The sequence below is a fragment of the Syngnathus scovelli genome, chromosome 14 (assembly GCF_024217435.2).
Source record: "Syngnathus scovelli strain Florida chromosome 14, RoL_Ssco_1.2, whole genome shotgun sequence".
Lineage (NCBI taxonomy): Eukaryota > Metazoa > Chordata > Actinopteri > Syngnathiformes > Syngnathidae > Syngnathus > Syngnathus scovelli.
Window position 1 is genome coordinate 14,777,770 of NC_090860.1, and position 18,259 is coordinate 14,796,028.

Sequence of the window (18,259 nt, forward strand, 5' to 3'; positions counted from 1 at the left end):
TTGATATTTTTTTTAACATCAAATTGGATATTTTTTAACATAACAAAATTGTGATTTAACGTGTTAGAAAAGAAAATGAATGGGAAAGTTAATACAAACACACATACTCTACTGTACTGACATTTATTGCAGATATTATTTTCCAGCATAAGATAGGATTGCTTACATATTTTTAGATATAATCACCTTTAGCCTACAATCATTTAGATATTAGGACAACAACTATGTAAATTTGTACAAGAAGTAACCAATTTGATTCGCTTTGTATAATGCTATACAACAGTGGTCCTCAACCTTTTTTTTTTTTTTTTATCTCTCAGTCCCAGTACCAGTACCAAACGACCCAGTGCCACCATTGTTGTATCTTATGTGAGTACCTTTTTTTCCCCCAATGATTTTACATCAACATTCATCGTTAGTACAAGTCGTAGTCTATTGGGATTTCAAGTGCATAATATTGGTTTCTCAACACTGAAAACTATATGTTTGCTTGATTATGTTCATCTCTTACATGTTATACAAAATAAATCAATATTATAAAACGCCAATGGTGTAAACTTAAGTGTATTCAAATATTTGCATTAATTGTATGTAAACTGTATTTGATTGGAAGGTGGAATTGTGATGTTTGTATGAACCTTTTTTTCTGTACAGCTACATAATTGACATTTATTACATAATGTGCGCTGGTGGCTTACATTCAGTTCTGCTAATTAACCACACTGCATTAGGACATCATGATGCAATTGTGGTCATGGATCTGGTGTCCTGATGATATTTTTTGCAAATACATAGTACACAGTGAGTGGAGATGTTCAATAGATACCATCATAACCGCTACATCGTGTGATATGTAAACGTCTGTCTGCAAGATTCATGCAGATGCTATTACAGTTGACGGGTCATTTTCAGATGGTGGCACCTGGTAGTAAAAAAAAAAAAAAATCGCTCCAAGAGAATATATTTCAACCAACGTGAGCAAATTCACCTACAAGTTCAATGTACAGTATGTTCGTATTGTATACCAAAGAGTGCAAAATGTAAACTTCCCACTTACAAAATTGCTTCTTCTGTAAGCAATTATGTAGGGAATTTCCCAAAATAACAGTCAAAGTGAGAGAGGTTATCAGGAGTGTACAGAGCAAACAGAACTGGACTAGATTGTACAAAAGCGTGTAACCAGTCCGGGTTGTACAGAGCAAACAGAACTGGACTAGATTGTACAAAAGCGTGTAACCAGTCCGGGTTGCACGCCGAGGTCAGCTGGGACAGGCTACCGCTCGCTCAGCCGCAAGCCAAGGAAAAGCATTTTCAGTAATGGATGAGATGCATTAGACTAGAGCAAGCGCATGCTATAGCACAACTTAGCGCCTCTCGGCTCATGCTAGCGAAAAAAAGATTCTGAACAATGTAGTATACGTTTGATATTTCCCCCCAAAAATGTGCTCCGGCTTCCTTTCACGTCCCCTGGCCATAGAATGCAGCTAGCATGCTCGCCGTGAAGCTAATGAGGCGAGTTAATGAACCCAAATGAACTAAAAATACCAGCAAGCGGTTGGTTGGTTGGTTGGTTGGTTGGTTGGTTGGTTGGTTGGTTGGTTGGTTGGTTGGTTGGTTGGTTGGTTGGTTGGTTGGTTGGTTGGTTGGTTGGTTGGTTGGTTGGTTGGTTGGTTGGTTGGTTGGTTGGTTGGTTGGTTGGTTGGTTGGTTGGTTGGTTGGTTGGTTGGTTGGTTGGTTGGTTGGTTGTGGCAGAGATGTACGTTTCGTTCTGCTTCCTTTGCGTCCAACTAACATTCTCCATTTGACCTTCCACTCGACTTGGGTTTTTGCGTTTATTGCTGTAGTTGGAAGTAGAGCAACCATATGGACTAAGAATCTCTTCAAACTTGCCAAGTTACCATGACCAGTGAGTGAGTGAGTGAGTGAGTGAGTGAGTGAGTGAGTGAGTGAGTGAGTGAGTGAGTGAGTGAGTGAGTGAGTGAGTGAGTGAGTGAGTGAGTGAGTGAGTGAGTGAGTGAGTGAGTGAGTGAGTGAGGTAACCGCAGCGACGGCAGCGTTAACAGTCTTCACACCTTACTGATCACACTTATTGCTTTGTTGATTCACACATTGGGGATTTAGGCATTCCTTTGTGTACCTCACATGCAGCCAAGTGTTTGTACGCTACAGATGTTCTTCATAGGGAAGTCTCCACACAAGAGCCATTTCTGTGGAAGGACCTGTGGTTGTGGCAGTTCTCGCTGCAGTGGACGATCAGCACCGGGTAGCACAGCGCGTCGTCGTAGTCCGGGGGTTCTTCGTCGTCCGTGGTGAGACGCTCGGACAGACAGCGCGTGTTTTCGCTGGGACTTTCCTGCTCGTTCAAGCTGCCGCTCCTCCAAAAGCAGCTCCTTTGCGATCCGTAGCGTCGGGCCAGGGAGAAGCGGCTGCCGCTGAAGGGGATCCTGGAGCTGGCTCCCGTGCAGATGCTGAGGGCGCTTCTGGAGAACACCGAGGAGCAACTGATAGCCCTGTGGCAGCGCTCGCAATTCTGACGGACGCCGCCGAAGCCCGAGGCGCGCTGGGCTAGGTCCATGAGGCCCGCCTCCGAGTAACTGGGCACCAACTGCTGGTTGGAGCGAATGTGCCACTCCAATTCGGTGCTGTCCACGGTGTTGACGCGAGGGATACGTCGCCAATACGGTCGGTCCTCGCACGGCGTGGCCGGAATGTAATCGTGCCCAAAGAGTTTCTCCACACGATAGTGGACGTAGGCGGTCCGGTACTCGGTGAACACTCGTAGGGGCCACGAGAAGGTGAGGAAGGAGGCCAACCAGAAGACGTAGTGGGACAGATACCAGGGGTGGCGCTCCGGGTCCGACAGAGCCATGATGTATTCTTTCAGGTCAATGTTTTTCAGGTGCATGCCCTCCCTGGCCTCCATGTAGTCGTCCAGTCCTTCGTTGTCGGTGAAAAACCGGGCTCGCTGCGTCAGGTAGGAATTCTCCGACTCGACGTTGGCGAAGCTAAAACACTTGGTGAAACGCATCTTTGTGAGGGCAGACTTCTCCAGGCCCAGCAGCTGCTTGGAAACATCTTTCACGCCGCAGTGAGCGTAGTCAAACTCGGCTTCTGCCACGTGAGTGTTGACGCGCTCGTGGTAAACCTGCGTACTGGTGTAGGCGTCGCCGTTGCGGTAGCGCGTGACTTGCCGGGTGCGCCGCACGTAGTGGTAGCTGATGGCCTTCCACCAGATGCAAGGTTTGGCCTGCTGCATTCTCTGGATTCGCTCGTAAATGCCGTCCACGTCCGCTTTGTGCTGCAGCTCGTTCTGCACGTGACAGTGCCAGCATTCCACCAGGTAGACCAAGTAGAGCATGCCCAGCAGGGCCAGGGGGATGTAAATGTAGCCGTCCGAGCAGGGACTGTCGTGGTACATCATGGATTTGCCTTTGAAGGCGCTGTCAAAGGTCAGACGGGTCACCTCGGTCACATGACACCAAACCATGGCTCCCATGCAGCCGTACATGAGAATGGAGAGGAGAAGGCATTTCCAGAAACTCTCGCGGCACAGTGACTTGCTCAGAGATTGCTTGAGGGGCTTTTGCTGCGGCCAAAGAGGAAACAACGCAATCAAAAGTCACATCTTACAGGGCATACTTTTTGTTTGCTGGGTGGAGCATTTTTAGCTGTTACATTGGACTCCGGCAGTGAGGTGTTTCAGGTATATGAGTGGACCTTAAAGGATGGAAATTGTATCTCTTTAATGTGGACTGTATAAGCCTACTTTGTACATAGATAGCATTTAGGACAAGGATCGTCATGCGCACAGCTAATTCAAAGAATTGTCAAACTAGTGTTGGCAGTGCGTATGTATTTTTTTATTTTTTTACATTTAATTTATTTCTTATTTTGACTGTTTACACTATCTTTCTGTGAAAACACATGACTCCACATTAGCATCGCAAGACGTAAACGCATGCACATGGTTTAGTTTGCATTCCTGAAAATACAAGATGAAGAACATACCTCCTCCCTGCTGTCTTCTTCAAACGCGACGGTGGTGGTGTTGGTGTTGGTGATGGTGTTGGTGGTGGTGGTGTTGGTGGTGGTGGTGTTGTTGTTGGTGGTGGTGGTGGTGGTGGTGGTGGTGGGGCTTTCACTGGCAGTCGCAGCCGACGCCGGAGGAGACATTATGCTGATCGGCGATTGATGATGATGATGATGATGATGACAGGGCGTGGAATACCTCGCTAATGCACACTTCCCATGCCCGCTGCTAGGGCTCGGGGTAAGCAAGAAAAAGCTCAAGACGCATCTGGGAGCCAACAATGTGAATGCGGTAGCTCGAAAAAGCATACGCGCGTGTGTGTGTGCGCGCGGGGGGGAGCCCGCATCCCAAACTCCCCCCGACCCCCCTTTACAATGTGCCGCAGTAACACGAGAGCAAATCGGCGTCCAGATTATTGACGGCTCCTTATGGCACGCAAAGCGTGACCTGTACTTCCGGACCGCTGATTCTTTTAGCAGACGACGTCGTTTATGGCGTGTGTACGGTTGGCAGGGCTGCTCTCCATGGTGCTGAAAAGGGCAGGTAGCCCACACGGTGAGACGAGGAATGTTGCGTAAATCACTTAAAGGGAAAGCACCCGCACCGCTCGCCCCACATTGGCATTGTTTTTTGGGGCTTTTTTTGTCTTTTGTACAAGCGCGAAAACCAGAGCTGGCCAACCCCTCTCTCACCCAAAGCTACATTTTATTTTCGAGCCTTCCATTTCTGCCAGTATAATCGATTGCTGGTCATTCTTACGCCTACCACAAACCCAGTGCAGCAGTAACACACTTGTGAATCTTTACCCATCGTCAACATTCCAAGTGATTAAGCATGAACTGAAGATCATCTAGGCCTACTAAAAGTAACCAAAACTAAAATAAAAATAAATGTAAATGCCAGCAGTCAGTGAAACATTGATTTATTTTGTCTACACGTGAAAGCAACTGTGTTTGTCTTTCTTCAATTCTAAAGAATCTAATCTTTTTCCCAAGGTCTCCTTTTCTGATGACGTTGTGGTCCCTTAAAGAAAGACAGAATACACGTTATGGCTACATCTGGAAGTCAACTGTAAATCCTGCCATTCTTATGCAGTGTTTGAAAGATCCCAATGGCATGGTTGCTCCCACCATGTTGCCCATAATGATATGGAATCTACTTACAGAATACATTTTGGAGAGGTTGTTGAAAAGCACTTGGCCCGCGCTCACTTTGTTCCTCACGCCTCTTATGGTTCCATTTTTGCTGCAGATATTGAGTCGCGTGTTGCTGAAGAGCGTCTCTCTCTTGGCACTAGCATACAAAAGCAGGTCATCAGGTTCGCCGCCATCATCCTCTTCTATTGAAGAGTCGCCCAGGAGGCCTTTAAGATGGCTGTTGGCCTCGCTGGGGGCAGATGAGACCCTCTGCTGCGCCCCTGGACCGCCGCCGCTGTCCGAGTCCACTGGGTCAGACACTGAGCCGCACCATGGGGTCTCATCCTTGAACACCTCAGCCAACACACGTCCACTGTTGGCAGACGCGACTCTGAACCTCACCGTCCTCACAGTCTCCTGTTTCACTTTGGAGCCCTCCATTGAAACGCCAGAATACTTCACATTTCACGCCCCAGTCGACAACGCCGGACATATTTTTTCAGCCTGAGCCGCGGCCAATTACTGCGCAATTATCAAACAAAAACATCCCGACGTGCCAAAATGAACTGAAAATATGCCCAGAGTACAAAAACGCGACACCAAACTGTTAAATAATGAAGGAGTCTCTGTCATGGCAACAGCTAGAACAGGCAAAGTGTAGAGTGATACATATCAACATGTTCAATAATTGATGGGTAGTCTTCAAGCAGCAGATATCTGTGTCTTGTCTTTAAAAAGACATACAAAGCGAAGGTGTGAGAAGCTGGTAGTGAGTAAGAATTAAAAGGACCTACCAATGAAATATAATTACTCTGTAAACATAACACATTATGAAATTCATTCAAGTAAATCATATTCTTAATAATAATAAAATGAATGGTTTTCCTTCATTTATCTATATTTATGTGAAAAGATGTGTATTACCTTCTCAATGATACGTCCTGTTTCTGACCTGTAGTTCTACTCCAGTACTGTAGGTGGCAGTAGCTCGCAGAGAATGTACGTTCACCAACAAACAAGTCCGAGATTCACGTGGGGCAGAGTGTCAACATGGGGAAAAAAAGACACAACAAACAACTTTATAGCAGTTTGTCCAAAAAACAGAAGAAACATTTGAAAGAGTTTGGAGAGGAGCATCCCTTTCACGACGTGTAAGTTGCAACGGAAACGTCTCGCGGTGTGAAAGTGGAAGATTCTTTGTCAACTAGCTAAGCAACGGAGCCACAAGCTCGGTTTCCTAAAGATGACAAAAATGCTAGCAATCGTACTGTGTAATTGCGTGTTGGAATTTCAAAGTTTTCATCATGCGTTCCTTTCACAGAGTCAATGACAAATCTGAAAGGACTCAAATCGTAAAACTGGTAAGTGATGTCACTTCCTATTTACTTCCCATGCGCTATTTAGTATTTTGGATCCTATTTAGGAGTCGCGTTCACTGCAGCCGCTGTTAGAAAACTACAATTCGTACTGCATTTTATTTAGTGTGTGGATCATTTGAAATGTCATCGGGGCTGACGGAAAATGTATGCATGCATGCAAGTAAACTTGAACTTGAACTTGATATTTTAACATCTAAGGCACCAAGCCCAGAACACTCTGATGCTGAGCCGGATGATTTGGAGGAGGAAATTGAGGACCAAGAGCAGAAAACAGCCTATCAGAAACTTCTTTCGACCCTTAGTCAACCCAACCACAATGACCAAAGTGAAGAGGACAGCACTGATGAAGAGGAGCTTGTTGATGAAGGCACGCTAATCGTAATAGCCATTCTAATATGCACATGGACCGCAACCAAGATTGTTACTATTGTACTAAATGACGTGGCGTTTGCAGAAAACTGTGCTGCTGCTGTTGACCAAGATGATGGCGTTGAAGAGGCTGAGGACGAGGAGGAGGAGGAGGAGGAGGAAGAACCTGAAGACTCTGGAGTAGGCCTTTCTCAGTCACCAGAAGGCAAGGAGGCGGCGGCGGCAGGGAATGAAGAATTTATTGACAAGGAAAATGAGTCCCAATTTTGCCTGGAGACCAACTTGACTGATGAAAGGGGACAAGAGGACATTGATGATGACATTGCTGAACGAGACAAAGGTGAGGCGCCATAAATAAACCTGTCGACAGACATTCAATGTTATGTATCTTTAATCAAACTGATTTGACATTTTCAAAAGTTGAAGCAAAGTACAAACAGGTGCTTTGTATTTCTAGATCTGTTTTGCCAGCATTTGGACACAGAGTTGAGTGAAGATGATGTGCAAACGATTTCATCAGGCACCAAAACAAAAACTCAGATCACGGTACTCACTTTGATGCAATTTGTGAGCTTTTGGTCAACTATTATAATCATCGTTTCTTTTGTTTTGCTGAACCTAGTGGCCAAAATTGGGCTCACTTCTTTGCGTCACACCCTTGGAGAGTTTCGGCCCCATCCGCTCGTACAAAGACACCCAGCCCCCTGCTTTCCACAAACTCTTGGAAGCCAGTCGGAAGAACATCAACATGTCTGGAGATTCCACGGAGAAAGCCCAGGAGACGAGCCCTCTCCAGTTGGAGCTGTTGGCTCTCATGGGAACCTACAAAGACCTCTACTATCCCGAGAGCTGCCCTTTGAAAGTGGGCCCTCAGGTCCGAAGCGCTTACTGCCTCCATGTTCTCAACCACGTGCTGAAAGCCAACTCCCGCGTCTTAGCTCACAACGCTCAGCTCAAAGAGCGTCAGCAGCAGGCTAAGCGTGGACAGGTGTTACAAGATGAACCGAGAGACCAAGGTCTAACCCGACCCAAGGTAAACCTGGCCGATGCTTGCTCTTAAAAGGCAGAAAAAGAAAAAACCCACCGAATCATGTTCAATGAATCCTGCGTGACTTCAAAGTATGATCTCGTAACGTGGCAGGTCCTGATTGTTGTGCCGTTCCGAGGCGGAGCGCTCCGCGTGGTCCAAACTCTCATCACTTTGCTGGAGACTAAAGGCAAGAAGATGGTCGTCAGCAACAAGAAGCGCTTCAAAGACGAGTTCGGAGAGGCTCCGGATGACAAAGCGGCCAATCTGCGCAGACCGGACGATTACCACGCCACGTTCTGCGGCAACGTGGACGATCACTTCAGGATCGGTGCGGCTCGTCCACGTTTGCTCGCTCCCCTTTTTGACGTTGTGTCTGATGCTGGGCTTGCTCTCTCTCTGTCTCCAGGTGTCTCCATAATCAAGGGCAACATGCGGCTCTTCTCGCCCTTCTACTCATCAGACATCATCATCGCTTCTCCGCTGGGCCTGCGCACGGTCATGGGAGTGGAAGGAGAATACAACAGGGACTTTGATTTCCTCTCCTCCATCCAGATACTTGTCGTGGACAAGGCTGATGTCTTCCTGATGCAGAACTGGGAACACGTCTTGGTAGGGATACCGTCAAAGCTGTGTCCTTCTTCAATACAGAAGCGCATGTTCTAGTCGAGTCAAGTCAAGTTTATTTGTATAGCCCGAAATCACAAACCGCCTCAAAGGGCATAGACAAAAATTACATAGAATACATAGTCTAAATTGACACATTTTACACATGTCTATCACATAGACAAAAATTGACAATTATTCTCAAAGCATCTACTGATCTTAAGCTCCCTTCACCAGCACGTGATGAAGCACATGAACCTGCAGCCGCTGGACTCGCACGGAGTGGACTTTTCCAGGGTGCGAATGTGGAATCTCAACAACTGGGCCAGACATTACCGGCAAACGCTTGTGTTCAGTTCCATCCCGGACCCTCAGATCAACAACATCCTCACCAAGCAGTGTGCCAACTACCGCGGACAGGTACCGCCTGCTTTCACTCGCTGCAGCCAATTTCTGAAATTGGTGTGCTTCATTCATGCTTGCGTGACATTCCCGCAGATTTCGGTCAAGAACGTCCCCACAGCAGGCTCCATATGCCAAGTTCTCGTTCAGCTGCCCCATGTCTTCCAGATGTTCTCCTCGGACAGCTTCTTGAATCACGACGCAAGGTAGGGTTAGGAAACGGGCACTCTGGAGATAACCCACGATGGATTTTTCAAAGTGATTTCAATTTTTGGGTTTTTTTTTTTTTTTTGGTCTCTGCTTCCTGCAGGTTTCAGTTCTTTGTGGATAAAGTGCTGCCTCAGTACCGGGACTCTGTCATGTCGCACACTCTGATCTACATTCCGTCTTATTTTGACTTTGTACGCTTGCGCAACTACATGAAGAAGCAGGAAATGAGCTTCGCAAGCGTGTGCGAATATTCCCGCAAATCCGAGATGTGTCGGGCAAGGCATTTTTTCCAGAAGGGTGATAAACACTTCATGCTTTTTACGGAACGCTTCCACTTCTACAAGCGGTGAGTGCTGTCGCTCTTGTAGCGTTCCGAAAATGGAAAAGCCAAATGATTTTCTTATCTTCATTTATAGTGTAAAAGGAAAATCAATGGAATGTGAATAGAATCATACTACAGTTCCATTTGTCTCTTTCCCAATGGGGAACACACCTTTTATTTTATTACCTGTGACAATACGGAACTCACTTAGTTAATGATTTAGTCCGAAGCTAGTTCCGTATTGATTTATTTCAAATCTTGCTCCTCTCAGTGATATCCCAAAACAATGTTGGTGGTTTTTTTTCCCCCTCTCTCTCGTCAGGTACACCATCAAAGGAATTCAGAATCTGATATTTTATGGGCTTCCCTCCTTCCCGCACTTCTACAGTGAGGTGTGTAACATGCTGGCAGCGGGGGCTCAGGGACAGGAAGCCAGTTGGACGTGCACGGCCCTCTATTCCCGCTTTGACGCCCACAAACTGGCTGCCATCACTGGTGCCCAGCGAGCCGCACAGATGCTGCACTCCAACAAAAGCCTTCACCTCTTTGTTACAGGAGGCGAAGAGAAATCCTCCTGACCGCTGAGTGAGACTTGATCATGTGCCAGGTGCCATGCTTGTTCATGGGCAATAAACAACGTCGTTTGACTTGTTAGTATTATTGCTGCAATTTCATTTTCCCTCAGATGTTTCAAGAGTCAACCTTTGACTGGCTTTGTTAACATCCACGCTGTGGCTCCTTCGCCCCATTTTTGCATCCCGGTTGATGATTGCTGATGCTTTTTGGCCAACGCGCAACATTCCATGTTGTACTCACCTAATTATTAACTCGTGGCCTGCTCTTAGCGGGACCTTGGCCACAGAATTCTCGTGTTAGAAGAAAGGTGCAAGACGCCAGACGTTCTTATATCGTCCGTTGCCATGAAAGACGAGAGCCAAAAGCTCAGCCTGAAGCGTGAAGTGGGCCTGGTGGGAGCCGTGTCCCTCATCGCCGGGACAATGATCGGCTCGGGGATCTTCATGTCGCCGCAGACGGTGCTCGTCACCATCGGCAGTCCCGGAGCCAGTCTGGTGGTGTGGGCGTGCTGCGGGTTGCTGGTCATACTTGCTTCTTTTTGCTATGTGGAAATTGGAAGCATCTTCAGAGAATCGGGGGGAGAATACATCTACATCCTCAGGACCTCGGGCCCGCTCGTGGCCTTTTTGTTAATCTTCAGCTCTGTGTTATTTGTCAGACCCGCCGGTGTTGCCGGCATCGCGCTGAGTTTCGCTCAGTACGTGGTGGCCCCCTTCTACTCGGATTGCGCGCCTCCACCTTTGATAGTCAAGTGTGTGGCCGCAGCTGCAATTATCCTTTTAGCTACAGTAAATTGTCTCAACGTTCGCGTCTCCGTGTCAGTGCAAGTTTTCTCCATGGTGGTTAAGGTCCTGGCGCTGGCAGGTATGATAGTGGGAGGTGTCGTGATGCTTGCCAGAGGACGCACTGAAAACTTTCAAGACTCCTTTAAAAACACAAACATTGCCATCAATCCCATCGGTATTGCTTTCTACCAGGGCTTGTGGTCGTATGACGGTTGGAATAATCTCAACTATGTGATAGAGGAATTAAAACGTCCAGAGGTACAGTAAATTATTCTCTTTTCATTTGACATACAGTATTGTGAAGCCAGTCTTTTTTTCCACTGTTTATTTCAAACACAAAAATATCAAGTACAGTGTGTTGTGAAAACAAATAACAGCAAAATTAGCACCCCCACACACACACCCAAAAAGTAATAATAAGGAGAAAAAAAAAAACAGAATTGCATAAAAATCAAACAGGTGATATCTTATCTAATCATCATTTTTACATCGCTGTATAAATAGAAAAGTTTCTTCAAGCCATAAAGCCAGTTGTAAAATACAACTGCAAAGATGATATCGCGGGGACTTTGCAACTTTGATGGACTAGATAAGGGATGGGCAACTTTGATGGACTAGATAAGGGATGGGCAACTGGCGGCCCTTGGCTGGCTTGCATATGGCCTGTGCCTTGATACCTTTTTTGAAAAGAATGACCGAATAGTTTGAAGTTGTAATTACTGTGTTCACCACTAGATGAAAGACATTGCTTAAGAAAACTCCAAAACTATGTCTCCTCCAGGGAAGAAGAATCGCGCGTGCGTGCGTGCGTGCGTGCGTGCGTGGCTCTGTCAAGACGCCAGCACTTAATTAGTGCTCAATAATGTAGTTGAGCTTCCCATTCAGAATTGCAGAATTCTGTCCCTTGCAAAAGTGAGTACACCCTCATTTCAATCAATATGTTTTATCTGTACAATTATTTAAGGACAACACTAGATATTCGACATTTTAGCACAATATCAAGTAGAGTGGTCAGTAAACAGCGAGGACTAAAACAATGCTGAAAATTCATCATGCACAAAATTGCATGGCCACAAGTTGCACATTTGATCTTACTCACATTGACTGACAGCAGTTTAGACAAAGTTATTTGGAAGTGACAGCAAAATGGACATCTGCAAAGTGACTTCTTTACATTGTAGCAAAGTGTCAGTGGTTTTTTTGCCCCAAGAACAGACAGAATACATATGGACTAAAAATGACAGGTGCTGTCAATTTTGTGAAATATTGTATGATCAAAACTATTTGAGATAAGATAAGATTGCTATTCAGTTGATAGGCGTGACAAAGGAGATAACGGCAGGTGACTTGTTCCACTTGGCACAAAGCCATAATTATTCTACACGTCAAAGAAGCTCCACTCGCTCATTGCTTACAGTTATCCCGAGCGAGCCTGCGCTATTCTACCTTTCGTTAGCCTAACCATGGCGAGCGACAAACATGGACTGAACCTGAAGAGGGAGGTTGGGATTATCGGAGCCATATCTTTCATCGCTGGGACCATGATGGGTTCCGGGATCTTCATATCACCCCAGTACGTGATGTCCACCATCGGCAGTCCGGGGGCCGGCCTGCTGATCTGGGCGTCCTGCGGGCTGATAGCCATGCTGGGCGGCCTCTGCTATGCTGAGCTGGGAACAGTCATTCCAGAGTCTGGTGGGGAATATATCTACATGCTGAGGACAGCGGGCAGAGTGGTGGCCTTCATGTTTGTCTTCAGTTTTGTGACTGTCATGAGACCCGCCAGCGCCACGGGAATTGCCCTCAGCTTTGCCGAATATGCGGTGGCTCCTTTTTTTCCGGACTGCCCCCCTCCACAGCTGGTGGTGAAGTGTGCAGCTGCGGGAGCTATCATAGTTCTGGCCTTGGTCAACTGTCTTAGCTCTCGCCTGGCCACCATCATCCAGGTGGTCACCTTGGTCGTCAAAGTGCTGGCACTGGCGCTGATCATAGTGGGTGGAGTGGTAATGCTCTTTGAGAAAGGCACCGGGAACTTTGAGAACGCCTTTGAAGGAACCCACTTGCAGGTCAAGTCCTTTGGCATTGCTTTCTATCAGGGCTTGTGGTCCTATGATGGCTGGAACACTTTGAATTATTTAACGGAGGAGCTCAAACATCCAGAAGTAAGATCAGCACTTGTTTATATATGTCTTTACTATTTTGCTTTATGCTATATGATGCATATGCAAGCGTAGCACCGCTTCCGTTTTCAGTGAGATTTTTTTTTTTTGACTTAAAATCAATTTTGAGCCTTATCTGTGCGTAATGATTTTCCACTTGCATCAACAACAAGAAGATTTTATTTCCAAGACAATCTTTGACAAGTTTTTATGCTCTTCCAAGAGATGCACTCACATTCAGATAAGACATATAAACGTTTACAAGGGGACCAGAATCATATTTCATAGGACTTGAGAATTGGGAGCGTTGCCAGCAACACTTCTCGTGCTGATCTGATCTGATCTGATCTAATCTATGCGAGCCAGAAGCCGTGAAAATGAAAAGGGAAATCGGTTTGCTTGGCGGAGTGGCCTTTATTTCAGGAACCATGATTGGATCGGGTATATTCATGTCGCCGCAGTTTGTGCTGGCCTACATAGGAAGTCCTGGAGCCAGTTTGTTGATCTGGGCCTTCTGTGGTGTTGTGGCCATGTTTGCCGCCATGTCCTACGCCGAACTTGGAAGCATTATTCCCGAGTCTGGGGGAGAATTTATTTACATCCTGCGGATCTATGGCTCGTTTCCCGCTTTCTTGGCGGCTATAACTTTTGTCGTGATTGTCAAGCCTTTCGGCGTGGCGGCAGTGGCCATCAGCATTGCAAAGTATGCCACGGCCCCCTTTTACACTGGCTGCGATCCCCCGCAGCTGATAGTCAAGTGTGTTGCGGCCGGAGTCATACTGACTGTTGCCGTCGTAAATATCTTGAACGTACGCCTTGCCGTCAAAATCCAGGTCGTCTTCCTTTTCATCAAGGTCTTAACCTTGACGTTGATTGTAATTGGAGGGATCGTGGCGCTCACACGGAGCCAGCGTGTCATTGTGCAAAACTTGAGTCCTGATCATGCATTTAAGGGCACTCAATACTCTTTTAGCACAACCGGAATGGCTTTTTATCAAGGACTCTGGTCCTATGCGGGCTGGTACAATTTAAATTATATCATTGAGGAACTGAAACGACCCCAGGTGAGACTGTTTTATTATTATTTACTTAATTGTTCTATCATTAGGAATGCAATGGCAAAAATCCCAATGTGTTCTTGTGAATTGTTTCAAAGTTCAGTTGAACAAATGTTTTATCGTTGTGTCACTGCAGTCTTTTTGATGCCATTTATTTGATCAATGACAAACAATAATTTTGCATCTCCATTGGAAGATGGCTTACACTTGTTACCACTTCTACTGCAGAAGCCAGATTTTGTGATACCACTTTATGAAAGAAAACAAAAACCACCATACTGTAGGAAATAAAGGTGAAAACTATAAACAGGAGCAAAACAAACAAACAAACAATAAAATGAAACAGCAATACCACTAACCCTTTGCCAATGTCTCACCAAAACAGGTGTCATTTCTCACTGTGTTCTTCTATCGCAGGTCAATCTTCCAAGAGCAGTAATTATTGCCATCTCGCTGGTGACTGGCTTGTATCTGCTGGTGAATGTCAGCTACCTGACAGTAATGACGCCCAAAGAGCTGATTTCATCCAGTGCAGTTGCAGTCACATGGGGGTGAGTCGTATCAATTGTCATATGTGGAAGCTTAGCAATGGACTTCACCCCAACCCACCCCTGCCAGGAACAAGGTTTTGGGATCCTGGGGATGGATCATGTCAATAGCCGCCGCTTTGTCCGCTTTTGGGTCACTAAACGGGACGTTCTTCAGCGGTGGTCGAGTGTGCTTTGTCGCTGCACGTGAAGGACACATGGTGAGAATCTTGCAAGTTGGATGCGACACCAGACGCAAATATTCTTGGCACTTTTTTTTTTTTTTTAGCCGGATATCCTGTCCATGGCTCATGTGCACAGACTGACTCCATCCCCAGCACTCATTTTTACCACCGTTGTCTCTTTGCTGGTGCTCATCCCTGGAGACTTTCAGAGTATTGTCAATTTCTTCAGGTGAACACAGGCTCATCATTTCCTCATGCAGTCAAGTTATCTTTTCGTCTTGACTTTATATCAATCTTTTGTTTGCAAGTTTCACCGCCTGGATTTTCTACGCCATCACATTTTCTGGCCTCCTCTACCTCAAGATTAAGAAGCCAGAGCTTCCGAGGCCATACAGGGTGAGAACCACTCATGTAAGCTAGAAGTCCAAGGAAGTTGGACATGTATTAGTTGTTTGTTTTTTTTGTCCCCTTCAGGTTCCCATCATACTCCCCATATTGGTCCTCATCGCAGCAGTATTCCTCGTGCTGGCCCCCATCATTGACGATCCTCAGATAGAATACCTCTACGTGACGTTATTCATCTTCAGCGGGGTCCTCATCTACATCCCTTTCATTCATTACAAGCTATGCCCAAACCTGTTAACCAAGCTGACCATATTCTTGCAGCTGTTTTTAGAGGTGGCCCCAGCAGAGAAAAACCTGTGATGTAGACTCAAAGCTTTTTTACTGGCAATTTTATATCTTCTCCTCATGCCAGCCATTCCTTTTAGCTGGTATGGCACAGAATGTGTGGTTGATTTTCAACCAGGGCTTTTGAAATTGAAACACCAAGTCAGATGCTGTACATGATGAACCATTTTATTAAATAACGATTATTCACCAAAACAACTCTTGAAAAAGCAGAATATCCCATTGTGCAAATTTCACAAGAAGACAGGATTGTTTGACACAAAGAGCAGGGATCAAACAAATGGACAACAGTGGATATATATATATAAAAAAAACAATGCACACCCCTATTCAAATGTTGGGTTTTTGTGGAAGAAAAAAAATGTGACCAGGAAAAATCATTCTTAAAAAAATCCACCGTTGATATGACCTATAAAGTGAAAAACAAGTTGGCCTCTCAAATCTTTTCAAGTTAAAAGAAACAAGTGACGCTGGTTAGACCAGCAAAGTACAAATCTCACAAATACAATGAAATCAACACCAATGTTTTTTTTTCTTCCCTAAAATACTTTTGAGTTGTATCCACGTCAATGGAGCAAAACACGATTTCATTAGCATAGGTTAAAATCAATTTGCAAATCATTGCATTATTTCATTTTACCCAACTTGTCAACCGCGTTGGAAGTGGGCTTTGCAAATGTTTTGCTTGTGCTTTAACTCTCTGTGCCATTTGAAGACCTTCGATGGTTGTCAGATGCGTCGTCACTGCTCTGATGGCCCGTTCTTGTCCCGCTCCTCTGATGGTAGAGTATGTGAAGGCGCTCTGCGGTCACATCCGCATCATCTGCCCCCTCGCAGCAGCGGATCCAGTGCGGAGGAATAAGCTCCATGCCATAGTGAGCTCCAGCGATGGCCCCAGCCATGCAGGCTATGGTGTCCGTATCCCCTCCCAGTGCCAAACTGTAGGCTATTGTCCGCTCCAGGCCACCGTACTTCTCTGGGAGGTATTGCCTCGGTTGCAGGCAATGAAGAACGCAGAAGATGGCGGTTGGTACTGATTGGAGTGCTGCAATGCCATTGCCTGATGTCATCAACACCAGACACAACAGGTAAGTGATGCAACGCAACAAATCCATACTTCAACTGTTAAAATATCATTTATTATCAATATTATGAATTGGTTGTTGCAGCCCTGCTTCGTTGTATGGATAGATTTGAACGGAAATTTCTCCATTGCCCAAAAGTAGATAGATGAGTACTGACCCAGCTCAGCGATGACCTCCTCTATGGTGACCTTGCCCATGTCCATGAAATCTCGGACTCGATAAAGGCGATTACAGAATGGCTTCTCTGCTTCCTTCAGACTGTAGCAACACACCGACGGAGACCAATTACATCCAACGGATCATTTCCAGAGCTGTGCTGGAGCTTGTGGTGACTTACATTCTTGCATCATTCCGTGAGACTTCGTCACTCTCAACTTCCTCCATCTCTGTGATGAGTGTGTTGATGAACGTATGCGGAAGGTCCAAGGCACCTTGTAGGGCCAGGTGCACTGCTAGCGCTTGCAGCACTGCACCATTGTAGCCAAGGGAGCAGGAGTGAGTCAGCATTGCACCCAGACGAGCAAACTAGCAACGCAAGAGAGAAATTTCATCAAACAGTTTGCCACTCTGCGACCGCACCTCTCATTGCCATGGTAACAAAAGATGGAAATGCCACGGAGTACACATCACTCACTTAAGGTTTAAAACTGGCTAATTTCAGCGACGCCAGATATAGGGTGAGTAAATTGGAATAGAATTCTTGACCCTTGGGGTGTTTTGATGAAAAAAAAAAAAAAAGACATCATCTTAGCAAACCTTTTTAACATCCGCTCGATCAGGGAAGGCCAGTGCAAATGGGGCTGCCCTCATCGCGCCACCATTCCCAAAAGAGCCCCGACCATTAAATTGATCCCTGGCTGGTTGGTACACATCAGTGAGGTGGGGAGAGGCCAGCTTCTTTAACACCTGGATCACTCCAGAACCATAACCTCGACCCGGGGATACGCTGTACTCCTTTGCAAACCTGCAAACGCAAGATTCCATCAGTGCTTGCGGTGTAGTGGTTTTACTTTATAACGTGTTACAGCAAATATGTGCTCTTTCAGTCTACCTGCGAGCCATGTCATGCTCATCAAAGCCAGCTCGGGTGAGTAGAGATTGGACCACACAACGTGCCATAGCTGTGTCATCACTGTATTCAAGGATGCCTGAAAGACACAGATTTGCCCATATTATACACACCATGAGTGTGCAGTAGATTGAGACAATGTGTGAACGCATCAATTCGGTTTTTAGACTACAGTAGCACTTCCAGAGCTTTATTAGTTTGCATTTGACTTTTTTTTTTAACATACGTATATGCAGGCATGAATGGATGAATATTATTAATCTTATTCTGAGCCGCTCTATTATCTTACATGCGAGTAGTGTGTATGGGTGCACCTAATGCTGTCACTCACCATTTCCTTTCGTCTCGTCTTCCAGACTGTTCATGTGCTGCAGGACATTTTCAATGGGAACATCCTCAACTCCTTCGAACTCTCCGCCGACACAGTCGCCTAGCACAGCCGCGACCAGTGCTCCCCTAAAACGGGAGAGAGACGGCGGCCCTGCCGCTGCCACCAATGCTCTCGCCATTCACCAAACGTGTGCGTGCAAACGAAAGCGTAAGATAACCTGAGCGACTAGTTGACGCGCATAAACGATAACAAAATGTTGGCTCGTTGCTGTCAACTACTTCCGGGTTATGTGCTATGTCATTTGTCTGCGACA

The 18,259-nt window shown here is 46.0% G+C and overlaps 5 protein-coding genes across 7 annotated transcripts; 2 read left to right on the forward strand and 3 right to left on the reverse strand.

The window, feature by feature from the left end:
• Window positions 1-107: 107 nt before the first annotated feature.
• tmem151bb (transmembrane protein 151Bb) lies at window positions 108-5,013 on the reverse strand. The gene is made up of 2 exons (XM_049741196.2): window positions 4,009-5,013; window positions 108-3,586 (listed from the first exon to the last, which is right to left on the reverse strand). The coding sequence occupies exons 1-2, from the start codon at window positions 4,336-4,338 to the stop codon at window positions 2,177-2,179; spliced, it is 1,740 nt and encodes a 579-aa protein (XP_049597153.1). The 5' UTR covers window positions 4,339-5,013; the 3' UTR covers window positions 108-2,176.
• Window positions 5,014-5,082: 69 nt separating this feature from the next.
• grxcr1b (glutaredoxin and cysteine rich domain containing 1 b) lies at window positions 5,083-6,074 on the reverse strand. The gene has a single exon (XM_068653015.1). It carries the CDS (start codon window positions 5,605-5,607, stop codon window positions 5,083-5,085), a length of 525 nt encoding a protein of 174 aa, XP_068509116.1. The 5' UTR covers window positions 5,608-6,074.
• A 69-nt stretch (window positions 6,075-6,143) lies between these two features.
• On the forward strand, window positions 6,144-10,138 carry utp25 (UTP25 small subunit processor component). The gene is made up of 12 exons (XM_049741181.2): window positions 6,144-6,317; window positions 6,488-6,527; window positions 6,744-6,912; window positions 7,000-7,254; window positions 7,372-7,460; window positions 7,537-7,947; window positions 8,056-8,272; window positions 8,351-8,553; window positions 8,785-8,967; window positions 9,046-9,155; window positions 9,260-9,505; window positions 9,804-10,138. The coding sequence occupies exons 1-12, from the start codon at window positions 6,217-6,219 to the stop codon at window positions 10,057-10,059; spliced, it is 2,280 nt and encodes a 759-aa protein (XP_049597138.1). The 5' UTR covers window positions 6,144-6,216; the 3' UTR covers window positions 10,060-10,138.
• A 118-nt stretch (window positions 10,139-10,256) lies between these two features.
• zmp:0000001267 (b(0,+)-type amino acid transporter 1) lies at window positions 10,257-15,778 on the forward strand. Of its 3 annotated transcripts, none has more exons than XM_049741202.2 (6): window positions 10,257-11,100; window positions 14,477-14,610; window positions 14,678-14,807; window positions 14,876-15,000; window positions 15,080-15,167; window positions 15,246-15,778. In XM_049741202.2, exons 1-6 carry the CDS (start codon window positions 10,402-10,404, stop codon window positions 15,474-15,476), a joined length of 1,407 nt encoding a protein of 468 aa, XP_049597159.1. In that variant the 5' UTR covers window positions 10,257-10,401; the 3' UTR covers window positions 15,477-15,778. The 3 variants fall into 3 exon arrangements, with proteins under 3 accessions (XP_049597159.1, XP_049597160.1, XP_068509085.1); XM_049741203.2 differs by lacking the exon at window positions 10,257-11,100 and adding an exon at window positions 11,779-13,004; XM_068652984.1 differs by lacking the exon at window positions 10,257-11,100 and adding an exon at window positions 13,076-14,065.
• adprs (ADP-ribosylserine hydrolase) lies at window positions 15,614-18,244 on the reverse strand. The gene is made up of 6 exons (XM_049741211.2): window positions 17,947-18,244; window positions 17,598-17,694; window positions 17,303-17,510; window positions 16,884-17,071; window positions 16,704-16,804; window positions 15,614-16,521 (listed from the first exon to the last, which is right to left on the reverse strand). The coding sequence occupies exons 1-6, from the start codon at window positions 18,122-18,124 to the stop codon at window positions 16,154-16,156; spliced, it is 1,140 nt and encodes a 379-aa protein (XP_049597168.1). The 5' UTR covers window positions 18,125-18,244; the 3' UTR covers window positions 15,614-16,153.
• Window positions 18,245-18,259: the final 15 nt, after the last annotated feature.

Coding starts and splice junctions, on each gene's coding strand:
- tmem151bb (XM_049741196.2), bottom strand. CDS start 4,338: ATGCTTTTTCGAGCTACCGCATTCACATTGTTGGCTCCCAGATGCGTC. Junction 3,587..4,008: donor AAGAAGACAGCAGGGAGGAG/GTATGTTCTTCA, acceptor CTTTGGCCGCAG/CAAAAGCCCCTCAAGCAATC.
- grxcr1b (XM_068653015.1), bottom strand. CDS start 5,607: ATGGAGGGCTCCAAAGTGAAACAGGAGACTGTGAGGACGGTGAGGTTC.
- utp25 (XM_049741181.2), top strand. CDS start 6,217: ATGGGGAAAAAAAGACACAACAAACAACTTTATAGCAGTTTGTCCAAA. Junction 6,318..6,487: donor GAGCATCCCTTTCACGACGT/GTAAGTTGCAAC, acceptor TTCCTTTCACAG/AGTCAATGACAAATCTGAAA. Junction 7,461..7,536: donor AAACAAAAACTCAGATCACG/GTACTCACTTTG, acceptor TGCTGAACCTAG/TGGCCAAAATTGGGCTCACT.
- zmp:0000001267 (XM_049741202.2), top strand. CDS start 10,402: ATGAAAGACGAGAGCCAAAAGCTCAGCCTGAAGCGTGAAGTGGGCCTG. Junction 14,611..14,677: donor GCAGTTGCAGTCACATGGGG/GTGAGTCGTATC, acceptor CACCCCTGCCAG/GAACAAGGTTTTGGGATCCT. Junction 15,168..15,245: donor AGCTTCCGAGGCCATACAGG/GTGAGAACCACT, acceptor TGTCCCCTTCAG/GTTCCCATCATACTCCCCAT.
- adprs (XM_049741211.2), bottom strand. CDS start 18,124: ATGGCGAGAGCATTGGTGGCAGCGGCAGGGCCGCCGTCTCTCTCCCGT. Junction 17,511..17,597: donor GAGCATGACATGGCTCGCAG/GTAGACTGAAAG, acceptor TTGCGTTTGCAG/GTTTGCAAAGGAGTACAGCG. Junction 16,522..16,703: donor GGAGGTCATCGCTGAGCTGG/GTCAGTACTCAT, acceptor TGATGACATCAG/GCAATGGCATTGCAGCACTC.